The sequence below is a fragment of the Lonchura striata genome, chromosome 22 (assembly GCF_046129695.1).
Source record: "Lonchura striata isolate bLonStr1 chromosome 22, bLonStr1.mat, whole genome shotgun sequence".
In the NCBI taxonomy this organism is placed as follows: Eukaryota; Metazoa; Chordata; class Aves; order Passeriformes; family Estrildidae; genus Lonchura; species Lonchura striata.
This window is the reverse complement of record NC_134624.1, coordinates 11,075,173-11,093,920: the sequence shown is the minus strand read 5'-3', so window position 1 is coordinate 11,093,920 and position 18,748 is coordinate 11,075,173. Positions and strand designations below refer to the sequence as shown.

Genomic DNA, 18,748 nt, shown 5'->3' with positions numbered 1-18,748 from the left:
AAAACAAACAGAAAGTGCTGCAGTCTCGGTCACAGCACGGGCCTGGCTTTATTGGAAGATAAAGTGTGTTGTGTTTTTTGGGATCTGACATCTAAGCTCCAACCAAGAGGACATGCCTTTTCTCCTTTTAAAGGGAATGAAAACCTTCACCTGCAGCTCAGAAAGCTCTTGAACTGAACTGAGAATGCTCCAGGTAATGAGAGATGCTGTGCTTCTGGATCCTGTTTTATTTCTAAGGATTAACATGACTTGAGGATGGATGCCCAGACTTATGGATGACATGTTAGTATGCCCAGCTAACACCATTTCCTAAGGTACTTGCACCAATATCTTGACTGTTTGGGGCTGACAGCTGGCAAGAGTTACTTGAAAATACTACCAACAAACATATATCAAAGTATATTCTGCTTTTGTTCTACTGCTTTCCCAGCACAGTTTCCATATTTAAGTGTTCAAAAGATGAGCCTAGGTCCTACCCAAGGGTAAATGGTTATCCTGTTACCTCCAAATCTCTGCCAGAATAAATATCCTTGGAAAGGTTCATATGACGGAAGCTGGGTTTCTGGCTATACAGCCAGCTGCAGCAGGATTTGGAAGTTTATATGATTGTTTCCTGAAAAAAACTGGTGTACAGAGGCTCTAATTGCTTTATGCAAACATTCTGATGGGGTTGTACAGACTGATAGACTCCATACAACACAATTTCTATCCTGATCTGAGAACAGGCCAAGAGAGGGGGTGAGATTGTTCTGGAGTCAAATTACACAAACTTGTCTGCTGCTGCCCCAGTTTCAGGGGGAAAAAAAAAGACAACCCAATTCAGCAGAATGCACAGATCATTGGCAGCAAGGGCTGGAACCACTGCTTAGTAACTTCAGACTGCTGCTGTGGTGTTAGAGCCTCTCCAATTAAGTGAGGCCTGCAGAATATTTACACTCCTACATCTCTTGGTTCCTGAAAGGGTTAAAGCTTATTATTAGCATATAATTTACAGGTCCCTTCTCCCAGGAAAGAAATAATGCACAGTAAATGCCACATTCGTTTTAATAATACATGTTACAGTCTGTGCCCAACATCTGCACAAAGGTAAAGCAGACAGATTTTTTTGACATGTCCCACTCTGCCATTGAAACACAGGCTTTTTGTTTTGTAAGTGATGGAAGGTTTAATCAAGAAAGCAGGCAATTCATCAATCGAAACAAGGCTGCTCACACTGCCCTGACAGCACACACATGGTTTTATACAGAAGAAACCTGGCCACCTGTCAGCAGCACCTTTTACATCAGGATATACAAATACACTGGGTGATCAATCCTCCAGCTCTTCCCATTCATTTCTTCATTTTCTTATTGTATTTTTCTTTATGCTAGATGTTGCCCTCATTCTCTGCAGGAATAGATGGGAGACAAGGCAGGCTATGGCTGTTTATACACTATCATAAAAATTTATATACCCTTAGAGTGACTTATTTCCCTTCTATTTGAGTACCATTATTATAAATAATTTTTCACTTCATTGAGGAATTTTCCCTGTATGTTATTATCTGTGTCTGCCTGCGAGGGCTGCCTCTTCCTTACTGTGCTTGTGCCTCTGATAAGCCAAAGCAATATGCTGGCAGAAGATGCTCAAGTCTGAAATGAAGGCAGTATGTAGTCACAACAACATCTTAATTAAACTGAAGGCCATGAGGAAAGACTGCGCTGTGAAATACTGAGCCATGTCTGTCAATGGGTCTGTCTGGAGAGAGGCATTCTTCTTCCAGCAGCTGCCTGCCCCAGCACGCACATTAAACCTGTCAGCTCCTCAGCATCCTGCTCCCAGCAGCACCCACAGACATTCTGCACATGGCTTAGAACTAGTTCTGCCTTTTGGTCTGGGTGCCTGGATGGGGTGGGACGAGGGAGGCTGCTGGGCATGGGGATGATGCCAGCAGTGCCAGTGCTGCCGTGGCTCGTGCCAGGCTCTGGGCATTGCTTCCCTATCTGCACCCTGCCAGGGACTCACTCAGTACTATGTGCCAGGAGAAGTCTCCTTAACTTCCTGGTCACCCAGGCTGTCATGGCCAAGACGGGCAATGACTAAAGACTGGTTAAAAATTGTAATTACTGCTTTCAGGACCGTTTTTTCATTGACTCCAGTTCTGTGCAAACAACAACCGCATTACACAGCCCTAGGGGTAATGGGCAGTTCTAGTGAGGATACAGTCATTCTGCCAAAATGTATTTGTGATATAAAGTAGGATCAACAGCCAAAATTCATTTTATCCTCCACAAAACATGCTGAACCACAGCTGGAATACATAGAATACTGAGAAAATCTTGCATGTCTATAAAGAGCAAAGAGAGACCACGCTGCAGCTCTTCATCCTACCCCCACTACAGCCCTCCCTTCCCAAGCAGCTCCTCCTGTGCCCAAGGCAGACTGAGGCCATACTGAAATCGGAAGAGACTGCTCATAATGGCTTTTGTTTCCCTCAGCAGCCCCAAGAGCCCCTCTTCTGGCCGGGGAGCCAGGAGAGGGAGCCCACAGGCCTGTCCACAGGCAGAAGGGACCCTGTATGTGCTGGAGGCGCAGCTCCCCCCACCCAGCACATCCCCTGCACATCCTGCACGCACCCGCAGCTCGGCACAGGAGCCCTGGCAGCAGCCCAGGCGTGGCAGCCTGCTCCTAAATCTCCTGTTGCCATGGCACTGCAGCAGCACTGCAGATAGCCCAGACTGGCTGCACACGACACCGAGGGAACAGGAAACTTGGGAATGGCTTCCAGAGCATCTGGGGGCTAATCCACCTCGGCAAGGTTCAAGCACACAAAGAGGACTGTCACGGCACCTCACTGCAGCTGCTGACAAGGCAACCGTGGGCAGGAGCTGTGCACGAAAATCCTGTCAATGCACAGGATGTGTCTTATGACAAGACCCTTTCTTTGGAAAGAACTCACAGCTGTAATAGCCATTACAACACATGCACAACTCATAACAGTGTTTCTGGAGAATGTGCAATTGGAGGAAAAATAAAGAGTTATATACATGAAAATCTGCTCAAGCAAACATGAAGAACTAATGCCCTGTCCGGCTCTACAAGGCCTTGTTTTGTGCTTTGCCTGTAAGGATCTGGTAAAGTGCTCAGGCTCTTTGTAAAGCAGGCACCTCCCCAGGCTGCACCACGAGCAGAAGCCAGCACATCCTGTAGCAAGGGCAGTCCCACTAACACCCACACAGAGCTGCTGCAGTTGGTGCTTTTGATGCTTCCCCAGGAGAGAAAGCACAGCTTCCCATCCCCATGCAGAACTGTCTCATGCAAACACAGGAATACACCTTCCCTTACATTTCCAAATGTATTAGGGCAGAAGAGTAACAAGAAAAACGAGGACTGACAAGGATTACGTAATTGTTACATTCCATCTCTTCAGGAACCTGAAGCTGCAGTTTCAGGCAGAGATTACCTTTTAAATAACCCTTTGATTGTGGTACATGAATTAATGCCATGTTCCCATGTTACAAGTGTCACTCACTATTAATAGGGGGAACCTGTAAATGGTACATTTTTGCCATCTTCTCTTCCCTGATTATGCACAAGCAGTATCAACTGCCCAGCCCACTGAACCAACTGCTGAATTTCCAAACTGTCCTAAAATCTCCTTCAGCCAGATGGGACTAGACTTTCATCAGGCTTTGACAGAGTCAGGTTTAAATCCAGTATCTTCTTCCTCTTGCAAAAACAACATAACAGAGCAAAACTTGTGCTAAGTGTGATTCCACCATGCCTGTGGCAGTATTTGCTCAGTGTAATAGCATCACAAAAACCCCTCCAAGAGCAGTTGTTGGGGCCCAGCAGGAGTGAGTGAGGCGGAGCAGGGCAGCTCACCTGAGATGGCGTACAGGTTGGAGTGCTGGTGCTCCAGGTCCAGGCGGGTGCTGTGGCTCTTCCCCCGGAAGCTGGCTGGCAGAGTCAGCGAGATATGCCTGAGGGAAAGGGAGGAAATGGCAAACGTTACTACAGAGCAGAAGATGCTGCTTCTGTCAGCTCACTCCAGCCCAACGACTCCAGTCAGGTTAAGCAGCAAATATCAATTCTAATATTGCTTCCAAAACTGTCTACCAACCATTCAGCATCAGCCCCCTCCACCCCAAGGAGTGCAAGAGAGGCCATGCAGCCCCAGCAGGGTGTTCAGCCCCAGCCAGGCACAGCAGCTGCAGCCAGTCAGCCCCACGAACAGCCAGCACAGCTCTGCCCCTTAACTCCAATCTGTGTTCTCAATGCAGAGCCGGTGTGACTTCTGAAAAATGTTATCATCGATCCTCTGGGCCGCGCTGCCACACGTAAAAAAGATGTTTCCTCTTCACAGAGGGGCTCAGCGCAGCATGAGGCACAGGGAGCAGCTCCTGCCTCACCTGGTGAGAGCTCCTGGATCTGGGCAGACACAGAGCATCGCCCTCCTGCCAGGAGAACCCGGCAGCCTCTGGCTCCTCGTGGGTGCCCCGTGTGTGAGACAGGGCCCCGGGTACTCTCCAGCACTGCATCACACCCATGTCCTCAGCCAGCAGATTTTATCTACCACACCAATCATCTGGAAGTTATCTGCCTTCAAAAACAGGACATGTTTTGGGAAGAACAATGTATTTTTAGCCCTTGATGCAGATGATGGTGAACAGCACAGATAAAATAAGAAAAAGCAAAAAGCTATTTTTAACCAAAAAAAGATGGTGTGAAAATATATTTGAATTTGGCTATCAGTTTGCTGTTTAAAACACAATCCACATGAAAGTCTCTGAAGCAGAGGCATGTTTGTTATGAACACACTTTAAAAAAAGGAGACCATTGTCTGTGGGCATGACACACTTCTCATTTGATTTTTAATAGATGTATTCAAAAATATTTTCCAAGGCACCAAAGGCAGCCAGTGGAGTCCCATGGCTACTCCAGGGAAATGAACCATCCCACAGCTGGCTCAAGGTGGTCACTGCCCGAGTGTCACACTGCAGCCCTCGGCTCCAGCAGGCTCAGCAGCCTTCCAGCACTGCTTCAAGCCATGGGCTTGCAGAAGGCTCTGCAGCACAGCCCCGTGAGCCAGGCAGGCAGCTCAGAGAGAGAGGGCAGCTCAGGGAGGGCAGGCAGCTCACAGAGAGAGGGCAGGCAGCTCACAGAGAGAGAGGGCAGCCCACTGAGAGAGAGGGCCGCTCTCGCTGCCCAGCTCCACGGGGATGCCCTCTGCTCTCCCCTCCACACGGATCGACCCCAAGCCACCACAAGGAGTCCCGCTGTGGCAGGGGGTGGCAGAGGTGACATGGAGGTGCCCACCTGAAGACCCAGCTCAGTGGGCAGCACTCCCACCACTGCCCCTGGGGCTGCTGAGGAGCACCAGCCCTGTCCGACACGGGGCTCTTGACGCGGCTGTAACGAGGGTGTGGGGGAATGATGGCCTGCCTGCCTGCTCTCCCTGAGGTAGGAGAGCTGGGCATTCCACTACTCCAGCTGCTACAGACAGCCAGAGGGATGTCTCCAAGAAGAACATTAGCTGCACAAGACAGGGCAGTGACTGCTGGACGGAAATCAGCTCTCCCCTTCCCTCTTTCTTTTTATAAAAGATGACATTGTAGGGAGGAATGGGAAACAAAGCCTAATTTATTTTAAATTAATGTAAACTTTGGCCAGGATCAATATAGCTTATACCTACAAACTTGATTGCATAATGCATTTTCCTTATGTGTTGTGAGAGCCAAATCATTTTGCATTGTAGAAGACAAAAAAAAAAGAGGCTGCCATTGAAAAGCAAGAAAATCCCAATTACGAAGTCCCCAAGTTCCTAAACACATATCGTGAAAATATGTGCAGTTCTGTGGCATATGGCAAATCAATTACTAGTTTAAATTTTAAAACAAAAACATGGTAAATGTGTTGCACAAATAATCAAGAACAACGGTTTGGTTTAGATTACAGCGGCCACTAGAGTTTTGAATACAATTAATCATCATTCCAGGCACCAGGAAGCCATATTGACACTTATTCCTAATTTGAATATTTAATTAGGGTGAAGTTCTTCATCAAATTATCACAGAACTGGGAGGAAAGCCTAAAAGATTTAAACAATTACTACTTTAACCCTTACCCAACTGCTCACCTGTGAGCACAACAATCTCTTTCTGTTCTGCAAAGCTGGAATATGATCAGGCAATGTGACAAGACAGTATGTAAAATGCACTACAAATATCCTGGGAAAGGGGAACAGACACCCAGCACCCCAAAGGGCCTTTCTGGAGAGGCCAGGCTGGCACAGGCTTGTGATTCTGACTGCTTGTGCTCCTTGACCTTTACCAGGGCAAAGCTTTTGGGCTATATCTCTATTTCAGCATCAAGTGTGGCTTCTTCCAGGGCTTTTGGTTTGGGGCTTGTTGTTGGTTTGGTTATTTTTAATTGAAGAGCCTGTCCAAAACATCTACCAGGCCCTTGCTGCCCACAGCTGACCTGGCACAGCCACTTGCTCCTGCCTGGGAGGCTTCCCAGCCCTGCCTCTGCACCAGGAGCTGCTGGGATGGGGCTGGACCCCAGTGCTGCTCCAGACCTGCTGCACCCCCAGCACCCCATGGGCATCCTCACTCTGCACAGCCCTGCCTCAATCGCTCAAACACCCCTTTATGTGCTGTATTAATCCATATAAGAAAATCTCTTTTAATGAGGAGTGATATACTTATGAACTCTCTAGAGTCATAATTAGAGCAAACTAATTGAAGTTGTGTTTTGACACACTTTCCAAATTCACGGGTACTGCATGACATATTCACAGCACTACTGCTGCACACCGTGGTGACAGCAAAATCATTAGGCTAATAACACTTATTTGCATTCTGATCATGCCAGCAGCGGCCGTTAAATGCTGCCTCAACTGGCACTCGTTTACTCAGAAAGTTTCCACTGAAAGATATTAACAGTAATTATTAGTACTTTAGTGACTCTCTGATGTTGAGGAATGGCAACTCACAAAGACTATCCCCATGCCAATTATCTGCCTTTTGAGCTGCCACCAGAAGCAGCTTTCCTCCTCCCCAGAGATAAGCAGTGAGGCAGTTTGGCACAGTGGAAGGACGGACAGTCCTGGCAAGGCCAAGCCCAGGGCTCCAGCCCTTCCCTCCACAGCTGGAGTCAAACCCTGCTGCTCCAGCACTGCTCCAATACCAAACGCTTTTCTCCCCAGCATACAATAGTTTCAAAACAATTTAGAGCAAGTTTAATCACCCTCTTCAGTTGCTCCTTTATTCAGCAAATCCATAGAACAAGTCAGCATGCGATGAGGAGATCCTTCACGTGCAGGCTAAGGGGATTTGAGGTCTGTGCACATTATGGCCACTTTTTGAACATTTTTGGAGAGAAAGTCACATAAAACAGGCCCAGGAATGCCTGACACTTCCAAACGTGTTATTAAGAACTGTTTGCAGGAAGGTGATGAACTGCTTTTGAAGTGAGGGGGCAAGTACTCATAAAACAGAACAGAGGGGAAGTGCCAGATATCAAAGGATGCTTCAAAATTCATATAAAAATATCAACAATGTACAGCAAAAGCCCAATGGTAAGCTGGGCTTTGGACCCCCAGTGACAGACTGGGTGGCACAAGTGTGACACGCAGAGCAGCATCTGAACATCAGGAAGCAAAGCTTGAATTTTTCACAACAACCTGCAGAACAGTGCTGCAAATCTCATGGGAATACCTTTCAAAAAAAAACCACCAAAAAAAACCAACCTTACTTTTCATAAACAATGATCATGCAAACATCATTCCTCATGAAACATTGAGAATGGAACAATTACATTTCAAGCTGTAGAAAGCTGAAAACACGCCTAAAATGAGTTAATATCAGGCTGCAGCTCTCAAGAAATGTAATCCAACATGGAAGCTTTGTTTATGGAGACTGGACAAGGCACATTTCTAAGAAAGAAGCTGCTGGGGTTCTATGAACTGGCACCAGAGGTCTTGGCCACCACCCCCTGTAGCAGGAGGCATCTCCCAGGCAGCAGCTTGCAGCCACTGCCACAGCAGGTATCTGTGGTTCCAGCAGTGGCCAGATCCCAGCTACAGCATTTCCTCACAGCCCTTAACTTTGACTGTGCTGGGGCACTGAGATGCCAGAACACCTACCTCATACTCCAAAGAACTGCAATGAAAACCTAAACTGCGAGGCAAGAATCACCTCGGGTAACGGACTTCATTCCAGACAATCTATTCTAATAGTGTAAACCAAATATTTAAATACTTTTTAAAACCTTCCTGACCCTTTCCCTAAAACAAGCAACATATGGGCTTTGCAAGCATTTCATCTCATTCCAAGCTACTAAAATATCCTGTTTCCTAAGAGTCAATGAGAACTGGGGTGCCAGATTCAGCTTTTATAAAAGCCCAATGGCAAGAAGAATGAAAGCGAGAGTGAGCGATTCTTTCCACATTCAGGTCTCCGCACTTAGCTGTGCCAGCTGCAGGAAGGGAGGAGGGCAGCGCACACACGGGGCCCAGGGGTGCCTCTGGCAGCCGAGGGACACGGTGCCCAGCCCCTCTCTCAGCAGCAGCAGCTCCTGGCTGAACACACAGCCTGGTGATGCTCTCGAGGGCACGTCATCTGCTGCAGACCAGCAACCCAAAATGAAAGGCCTAATGCAGAATGAAGCTCCTGTACCTTCCTCTGCGTGGGGATTAACTCAGATCACAGGACTTGAGTAACTAGGACAGAGCAGCTGCCGAACAATAGAAGAAGCCCCAACAAGTTTAATTTACACCGCTTGGAAGTCTGAGCTGCAGCCCATTAAATCCTTGCAGGCAGAGGCTGCATCAAAGAGCTGAGACCTGGCACTGCAAGCATGAAGTGCTTATGAAGTGGCTGTCTCAGCTGAGCAGCGCCGTGTCTCGGGAGGCTGCGGCGGCAAGCACGCGGCTTCCACATCCTTCACGAGCTGCTCTCCAGAGTCAGGAGTTTTCAGATAATGAAGCAGTAGGGAAAAATTGCCAAACAGCAGAAATACTCCAGAAAGATAAATTACACGTGGTGTAAGCTTCCTGGGCTAGGATTTTAAATTCTGTCCAATTAATCAGCATGGCGCAGCCCAGGCTCCCGGACCAGATGCGAAGCCCCTCTGAGACGAGCTCCTTGTGGGGACGGTGGGGCTGCCCAGGCAGACCCCACTGCCCCGGAGCGCTGCAGCACAGCCCAGCCCACAGGGACACCCACACCTCTCCTGCAAAACCTGTTAAACAAATATCCCACATAAAGACTCATTTGGGAAGAGCACATTGTCAGCACTTTGTCAGTAATAAATAATGACAGTCCAAACACTTTACTAAAAGCAATAAACTCAAGAATTGTTTTGGAAAATGGTGAAAGTGATTGATTTAAAGGAAATATCTGAACACAACCACATGCATTTCAGGGTGAAAGCACAGATTACAAATCAGCAGTGGCAGAGATCATATTAAATAGCAGACAACACACAAGTTTTAGGGGGAAAAAAAATGCTCAGTTTCCCTGCAGGGCTTATTTAACAACCCAGAGCACAGCTTCTACAAATGGATACCTCCGGTTTGGACTTAACAACCCTATACTATGCCCCAAAGAAAACATGCCTCCAGAAATACTGCTATAGCAGGAAGAGGACTCTCTATAAAGAAAAATGACTCTAAGATTGAAGCCTCTTCACTCAGAGCACTCCACAAATTTTTCAATGCATTCTCAAAATCGGCCAAATCCATCAGGCTCCTTCTAATTACAGTTCATGGCTTTCCTTCTCAGCTGCTGCAAGAGACTCTTGTGCCTGGAAACCAACAGTACTGTTTAAACATTTTTTCCTAATCATCATTTTCTACCACTAAAACATACTGGACTGTGACCAATTTTTGCACGTCTTCATCCAGCTGAGCTGGATGCAAGCCACACGGTCAGTGCTGTTTCATAACAAACCCTTTATGGGAACCAGACTCTGGAGGAACATGTGCCAGCCCCATTCACCCACCCAACCATCACGTTCAGATCTGCACAGCCCATACACAGCATGGGCATTTCATCCTTACATTTCGTTTCTTACCACCCTCACCAGAGAGGATCCATGGAAACACTCCCTCCAGGCTCCAACTTACTGTTTCTGTCTCACAGTGTTTTTAATCCATCACTGCTGAGATGAGACCTCAGCCCTTATGACATCCTTGGCTTCTGCTAAGTATGTAATTTAAAAACTAGGAATATTGTGCTGTGTTTTATGATGCAAGTGATTTGAGCATTCAAGCCACATAATATTTTCAAAATATAGTAATTAGTAACTATTTTTTTTTAATTGCTCTTATAGGTATTTTCCAATGCAAATGATTCTACAATTAATGTAAAGTCAGAAGCTGATTTTATTTTTGAGCTCTCTGGATGAAACAGATTAAAAAATACAATTCCATCAAGAAAGCAACACACTGCATAAAGGATACCACTGGCAACATTTCTCAGAAGTTTCCAGTCATAGCAGCAACATCCATCCCTAGGTACTCCTTATGTGGCAGCATTTGGTTCAGATGAGGGGCTTAAGGCAGACCCCCACTGCCCTGTGGAGGCATTCTGCCCCTCACACCACCAGCAGTGGCTGCCCCTGTGCAACGACAGCTTTCTCAGCCTCTGGCTTCCCTCTACAACACAGCACGACAGCACTGAAGCCCTGGAACCTTTTCCCTTACAGATGCTTCATAAAAATCTATTTTAAATGACTTAAATAAATTATTATAGCTATTTTTAAATAATAGGGTAGCTACTTAAAAAATAGGAAAGGCAGAAGACTTCCCTTCCATTACCACACTGCAGAGTCAGGCTGGTGCATCCCAGCCCCAGCCTGCGTCTCCACACTGGCTTGTTGGTGTTGCTTTATGACCTGCCTCGATTGCACATCATCAGCCTGCAGCAGAAAGCCACAGACTGATCCCTTCCCAAGCTTACACCACCAATTTCAAACCCTGTTAATAAATCAATTTGAAAAATCAGACTTCTCTGCCTAGCAAAGAAATTCCTACATTCCTCAACATGAAACTCCACCGGGAGCAGAGAACAGGAACAAATTGTTTCCTTTTCCTAAGGAGGGGCCATCTTAACTAGTGAAAAGGTAACTGGGAGCTCAGAAGGAAAATTCAAGCATCTTGCTCTTACTCCAGGTGTTTAGGTAGAGCAATTGCTACCTGTGTATCAAAGCCAGAGCTGCACTTCCTTGGCGCAGTGCTCTGCTAGGGCAGAGCTCAGAGCCCTGAGCACTTGGTAGCACACGCTGACCTGCTCCAAGCAGGGAGGGAGGCAGGACCCAAGCTGCCAGGCTGAGCTGCAACAAAAGCAAGCTGTTTCTGCTGGTTTTCAGCTGCACAGGTCAGGTCAGAGCCCCAGCACGGCAGCCACAGGCTGGCCCCGGGTCTGGCGTGGCACAGCTGCTCTGCAGGGCCTGGCCCAGGACGGGCAGGACCAGGGACAGGAGCACACACCGCCCTGTCCCGGCCATCGTGCCGGGCTGGGGCACAGAGGGACCAGCACCTCCCTGGCACTGGCTGGCACGGGGCCCTGGGGCCATGCAGGAGCTGCTGCCAGGGTGGGACAGAGCACCGCTGCCAGACATCCCAGGAAGGCAGCTGGAGGAGCTCTGCCCTTCTGAACCTGCACACCCACTGCTGCACTAGCACATCCCAGGAATGCAAGTGCATTGCAGCCAGATCTTCCCTCTCCAGGTAAATCATCAACCTGCTGGATGACAGCCTCGCAAACCAAATGACTGAACAGCTCCAGGGTCAGTGCGAACCTACGTTCCCAAAACCTCACATCAACAAGTGAAAGTTGTGACTGGAATCCCGGTCTCTCCAAGAGGAAGATTAAATGCCTGTGACACATCATCTGCAATCAGAGTGCTCCTCTCCCCAAAGTATCCGTCACAGATTGATAACATCCACACAAAAAGTTAAGTGCAATTATGTCTGTCACTGTAAAACACACTCCGACAGCACTGACTGACATCCTGCTTGCAGCTGACAAACTCTGAGCGGGCTGTTTGAGTGACAGTGCACAGCTCCTGCTGCACCTCGAGAAGGGATGCGAACGTGCTCCCAAGCCACAGAAGCCAGCTGGGCTCACGGAGCACCACAGTGGGGATGGAGCAGCTGCAAGGCAGAATGGCTCTGTGTGTACTCACAGCAGTCAGGGACTTGACTCCAAGAGGAGAATGTCACCCACAAATCCAACAGAGTCTGAGGCAAGGCAGAGCTGAGCCCCGAGACCCTGATCAAACAAACTGGCAATCGTGGATGCACAGGCTGGGTGAAGCAGAGTGTACCAAAGGACAGATGAGGTACCTGTACCACCACCTCCTCTGGGGTGGTGTTACCTCCCTGCTCCCCACAATGATGCTGCCATGCAGCACAAGCCTGGTGCACAGCGCAGAGGCACTGAAAGTTACATTAAGCTCCCTCACGTAACTCAAGCCTACAAAAGCCATCCTTCACCCGCACGATGGGAACCTGCAAGAGTGTTTCTTCAGACTGCTATTAGTGCCAAGAAGCTGTTCCAGGAGTTGGAGAGAAAAGCCAGTAAAGCACCTTGATGACCTGCACAATGGCACGGCCATGCTCCACTGCACAGCATGCCACCCTCACTGGGACGTGCCAGGGCTGCTGGTGGAGGCCACTAAGCCAGGTGCCCGTAGAAGAAAACACAAAGGAGAAGAACAAATGGCTGAAAAACACCATTTGAAAAGTCCAGAACAACTACGAAACAAAGCCTCTCCTTGTGCAGCCCTAACTGTGAGCCTTAAGCCTGTGACATAAGTGGCAGACGCAGCACTGCTGATGTGCACCAACCTGTGGAGGTCACACCTCTGATACATGACAACTCTGTGATGGGCCACCATCCCCTGCATCAGCACCTTACACCACAGAGCAGAGGGGCTAGTGCAGAAAAAAGTATATCCCACAGTAAAAAGTCCTTCCATTTTAGGTTTAGTTGTACATAGGGGTTTAGTTTATATCCAGCATTAGCAATTGTTCTGAAGGTTCCTCTTGACTCAGAATTATTCTGTAATGCAGACACAGCTGAAGAGAGCAGCTGAGATACCTGACCAGCCCAACAGCAGACCCTCCACAGTATTCCGTGCAGCACTGCTCACCAATGCTTCCTCACTGCTGAGGCAGCTCCAGAACAATCACTGCTATTCCTGTCAGGATATATCCACATGGAATAAAACTGCAAACTGGCTGCCAGTGTAACCTCCTCTCTCTATGGTGACATGAAAACAAGGGATCGCTTGTGACTACAGTCTTTCACAAACACTGTGTTGAGTAACTCTCCACATTGCTGACAGTGTTAGAAGAGGCCTTCAAGTTGTCTGTGTTCCCTGCAATAATTAAATATTTGCAGGATGCACCTTTATATACATTTCTATTTCTTGAAAAATATATTGGATAATAAATAACCAGAGTAAAAAAAACAGACATGAAAGATGCTTTGAATGATCAGGCTGGTGGTGTAAAAGTTACCTGTAAATCACACATGGGGTGTGAGAGTGGAGCTGGCTACAGACAGGTGGGTTTTACTACAAGGCATTAATGTAACATTCAATTATTCCACTGCATACTGGCTGGTTTAACTCAGCCAAATTAGAATACATTTTATATTGACTATTTTGACATTTGCTTTATTTGGCAAGTAAAACAAAACTGATCCAATTTCCTTGCAGCCATTGTAAACCATAAACTGCACAACAAGAGGTTATAAAATATATAAGCCTTGTAAACACTTCTTTTCAGACTGTCACTGATGCTTTGAGCTCTAATTTTGGCCTTGTTCCCAACAGCTCTGCCACTGCTCTGCAGCCTTCCCTGGTCAGCTAAAAAGTGACCCTTCCACATTCACTGATTAAGCATTCCCACAGACATTCTCTTGCTATGATAATTTTTTTTTTCCTTTATTGTGGAAATCTGCCCAGACAGAACTTCTTGCAGAAAGAAAATTAAGATCTGTGCTCTAAAATAAAGACATCCTTCTCTCTGATCTCCCATGGCCTGGACTGGCATGTAGCTTATGTCCAGCAGAGCTTCAGAATAACATCTCAGGTCCTAGTGGGACAGACTGGAATCTCAAGAAAACTGCTGGCTTTTCATCTCTTTTGCCTCCATCTCTGAGAAGCATGACAGCATGTCTGCCTGCAGCACACCTGACAGTACATGACAGCAAGCACTGTGCCAGGGCATGGCAGCTTACCAAGCAAAACTCTCAGGGAAAGAAACACCCAAATGTTTTGGAGAGCCCAAAGAGCCACCACAGGAGGACAGTGGATTTCAGTCTGGGCCATGGGTGAAGGCTCAAATGTGCACACCTGCTTTAAGGAGGTACCTGATTGCATTCTGGGGAACATGCTGCAGCAGTTTAAAAGTGTAACTATGAAATGACCTGTAAATCAAGACTCTAAAGGACATAAGCAGATTCCACCCATGTGATACAATGACCTTTGTACACAAAATGGACCTTGGAACTCCTCTCTGCTGTCTTCTTCAAAACTCTAGCTCTCAGCAGTTACTGTAATACTGTAAAGGTATCTGCAGTGTAGAAAATGCCTAGGCAAAAATACATGTACACAAAACAGGCAAAAGCACAAAGGGACCCGAAGAGAATGTGCAGTCCCCTGGCAACGGCCTGGCCCAGACTGTGAGTCTCAGCAGCAGGAGCACAATTCACACTGGGTGAAAGCTGTGCTTTCATAGGGAATGTCAGGAGTGCAAAGTTCTCAGCTTCATCACTGTCTGGGCTGCTTTGTTGCTTAACAACACCTCTTTTTATCCAGAGAAATCCAGCAAGTAAGCTGTCAGTACAGCACTACTGGTATATGAAAGTCTACACACTAGCACATCTGTTGATACACACAGAAATATTGCCTGTAACACAGGGAGAACAGGCTGGACAGACACTGCAGCCCAGCAGTGCTGCTCCCATCAGTCACCACAAGATGAGCAGGCTGCTGTGCACACTCATGTCAACTGCATAACTGGAGCTCAGCAGCTGGGCTCAGGAAAATAAAAAACCAAGAACCAGTACTTCAAACCATGAACAGGCTGATCCTGGAGATGAGCAAAACCTGTTTCCCTTCTGAAGTCTGTAGAGGCACTTCTCCCTCCCTTTGGTTAAGCAGAACAATCGCCCTGGCTGCAGCTCTGGCTCACCCTTCTGAGGGTATGTGTTGGAAGCTACAATATCCCGCATTGTTTAAAGCCAAGAAAAGGTACAGTTTGCTGTTTCCCTTCCTCTGCAGGCCCTTCCTTTCTTCTGGATTCTTCACCCACTTTTCTTTACACAACAACAGGCAAAGAGAACTTCCAGCAGGCAAATACTTCAACGAACAGCACATTCCCTTATCAGATGGTGACACAATCATTCCATGCCAGTGCAGCACCCTGGTCTTGGTTTCCCAGGCAAGGTTAGTAACCACAAGACATGCAGCATCAAGCAGAAGGAGCTGGAATGCAGAAAACCTACCTTGGCAGGTTGGGAGCGGGCGTTGAAGCTGGTGCTTGGGCGGGAGGAGCCGCAGGCTGCGCGGAGTCGTGGTTGCGTGGCACTCTGCCCATCCGATACCAGATACCCATGCTGTTCAGCTCCCTGGGAAACAACACACAGCACCAGTGCTGACTGCACACACGCACCAGCATCAGGCACTGACGTGTTCCACCACACCTTTGTCAGTGAGAACAAGTGCAATTAAAAAAAGGAGGGGTGAGTTAATTCCTACATCAAACTCGGTAACACTCATACTTACTTGGACTTTTCCAACGATAAGCTTCACCTCTTACAAGCTGCTGCTTGGTAATTAGAGGAGCACGGGGCCCTTGCTTTGGTATAACTGCATTGCTGACAACAGCTTGGGAGTGAGGGGTACTTACCCTATGAACGTGTACTGCGGAGGGGCTTGCTTGGATCTCCCCAGGATTCGGATATCGCAGATTGCTGCCTCTGTGGAATCTCGAGGGATGAATTTTATGCACAGCCTCTTCTTTCTGAAAGCTACTTCTTCTGCAGAAACAATGCACAATACAGGGTGCTGTTCATGCAAGATTAGAGTATAAATGTTATTTATAGTCTCTCCAGGTATTAGACAGGTAATTATGGCAGAACTGGTGCCAAAGAACAGACATATGTGAACAAATGAGTCAGTGCAGTGCCATTCAGAGGGGAATGTTCTATCAGATGTGCTATTGGCACTGCAATAACCAGCTCTCCTCCTGCCTGCTGCAGAGATCAGCTCCGTGTGCCTGGTGCTGCCCCACAGCACAGAACAGCAGGTGACTCTGCCAGCTCCACATGCCTCTCGCACTCCCTTGCTCTTTCCCAGGTAATGTTTGCCTCACTGGCCTGGACAGCCATATCTAAACATTCCTCCCACAAGCGCTGCCTCTAGGAGTTACCTGGAAGCTTCTGAAACAACCAGTCAGCTCATTCTGCTACGTGCTTCCAACCAGCCACTTCCAACCCAGTGCGAGGAGGAGCAGGCAGAGCCTGCCATGCAGAGTGTAAGAGCTGTCTGTCCACATCTCACACATCCCAAGTGTTAGTGACATCTCCTGATCAAGTCAGCAGGCACAGAAACGATACTCCCACCATGTTTGCCCCAGTTCTTTACAAGTACAAACCAGATTTACAAAGCAGTAAGTGCCAGAACCTCCCACGAGGCAGCTGCACTGCTCTGGCCTGTGCTCTGAGGGTGGATGAACACACTGCACAGCCCTTTCTGCTATGTGTCACAGAGCAATTGTTTCCATGTTATCCACTGTGAAAAAGTCAAGCCCATCACAGCTAAGGATTATCTGTATAATGAATTCACAGACCTTCAGGCTGTTTACCAACACACAGACGCAATCCACAGCCAGGGCTGGTGCTGTTTGTGACCACAGTGCCTGGCACTGGCACACAGACACAGATTTGCAGTGCTCCATCTCACCCTAAGGAGTCTCAGGGTGAGGAAGGTGAGGTTTCTGTTTGGATGCAGGCACTTGGAAAGCAGGACAGAAGTCCACTGATATACTGAAAATCTGAAGAGCAGACGCTGAATGAATATCTGGAAATAACCAGCAACTACAAACAAGTGCCTGCAAAATAAAAACCCTTCATCTTAATGTGAACAAATATCTCCCAACTTAAAATATGCTGTCACTTCAACAGATGGCAAGCAGCCCTGTCTCCATAGGCTCCTCCTGTTTCGTAATCCACACCTTGGGAAACAGCAATCCATTCCAGCCTCTGAAGTGTGCTGCTGCACTAGCACAAATAACCATACAGACAGTATGAGGTGTGCCAATGGAGCATCTGTGCATGCAGCTTGCAGTTACAGTGCTGTGTTTAGAGATGGTAAATACCTGCATCCCTGAAGTCTAGTCTTCCCCTGCTTTGAAAAAGTAGGGCTTCTGTATGAAGTGCCTAAAACTCATCTTAGGAGTCTAGGATTTAAGGCTTCCTGAGAAAATTCTCAAGACCTACTAAAGAGTGCTGTATTAAATGTATTAACTGTGACCTAGCTGCCATTTTGAGAGGAGCACAGAGACATGTGTTAACACAAATCTAACTCTGAACAAAATCAGTGCCTCTTATTTGACTTTCTTTGCAAGTACAAAGCTGACTATTTGCTTTTGTCTATGTTCTCCTTCTCACCACTTCCTTAGTACAGGCAGTGCCTCTGCTTTAAAGACATCACAGTCACAACCCAGTGCACTTCAAATTAATGACAAAGCTCCCTTCCACCTTTCCATCAGAACCTGCACAGAAGTTGAAGCAGCACACAGTAAGGTCCAGCACTCCCAAGAGTCAGTAAGATAAGCCAACAAATCTACCTCACATGACATGTGCCCAAGAATTTTCCAGAAGCAGAGGGTGACCTGGGAGAACAGTCTTCAGAGTCTTTCCCTTCCAGGCCACAGGTTCCAATCAGAACCAGATCACAGTGACTGAAAAAGCATCCTCATGTCCTGCGGCCCCAGCTGAATGATTCCCTACAAGGCAGGTTCATGTAAGCCCTTCCTGCTCATTCCTGGCCTGGATTTCATATGGACATGCATGCACTGCGAGCAGCCCTTCTGTGAGGACCAGCTGCGCACTGGGCACCAGCGCCAGTCCTGCCATCCTCCCACGGGGCTTGTCCCCTGCCAGCCCAGTGCTCCCGGTGCCTTCTGCACAACATAGGCCTGCCACCAGACGTGGCTCCAACTGCTGCTGGCACAGGTCCCAGGGGAGCTGAACACACTGTTTGGGAACTGCTCACTTACATGTTGCAGTGAAGCTATTCTACCTTGCAGAAATGAGCATGATATTCCCCCAGGACACGGCACTTGTGCCTTGTGTCAGCAAGCACAAACACAGCTGACACCCCTCAGTACTTCCTGGCAGGATAGGAGCCCCACAGCAGGAGACGTACAGTGGGCAGCACAAACCCATACCCCCTTCATTTCAGTGCATTTCTGAACACCCCTTGGCACAGCAGCTCTGCTCCTGCTAGGCCCAGTCCACTCTTCAGATTGAAAAAAGAAACTCTCCCTTCCTGCCCCAGAGACATGGGACTCTAGCAGGTGAGTGAAGACAGACAGGCAGCCCCATTAAACAGCCTGAGGAGGACAAGAAAACTAAAGGTGCACATGCCATCCCAGAGAGCAGAAGTGCCAGGAGCAACCCTCTGCCAGGGACAGGCCCTCCATGGCCAGGGACAGGCCCTCCATGGCCAGGGACAGGCCCTC

At 47.9% G+C, this 18,748-nt stretch overlaps 1 protein-coding gene across 5 annotated transcripts in view; it reads right to left on the bottom strand.

Annotated features, from left to right (window-relative positions):
* The window catches only part of MVB12B (multivesicular body subunit 12B), a 58,126-nt gene that overhangs the window by 24,668 nt on the left and 14,710 nt on the right, over positions 1–18,748 (bottom strand). For all 5 annotated transcript variants that reach the window (XM_021543739.2, XM_021543738.2, XM_021543734.3 and 2 more), the window contains 3 exons: positions 15,911–16,040; positions 15,507–15,629; positions 3,865–3,962 (listed from right to left, as the gene is read on the bottom strand). In XM_021543739.2, coding sequence (XP_021399414.1) covers positions 3,865–3,962; positions 15,507–15,629; positions 15,911–16,040 — 351 coding nt within the window. The remainder of the gene's footprint in view (positions 1–3,864; positions 3,963–15,506; positions 15,630–15,910; positions 16,041–18,748) is intronic.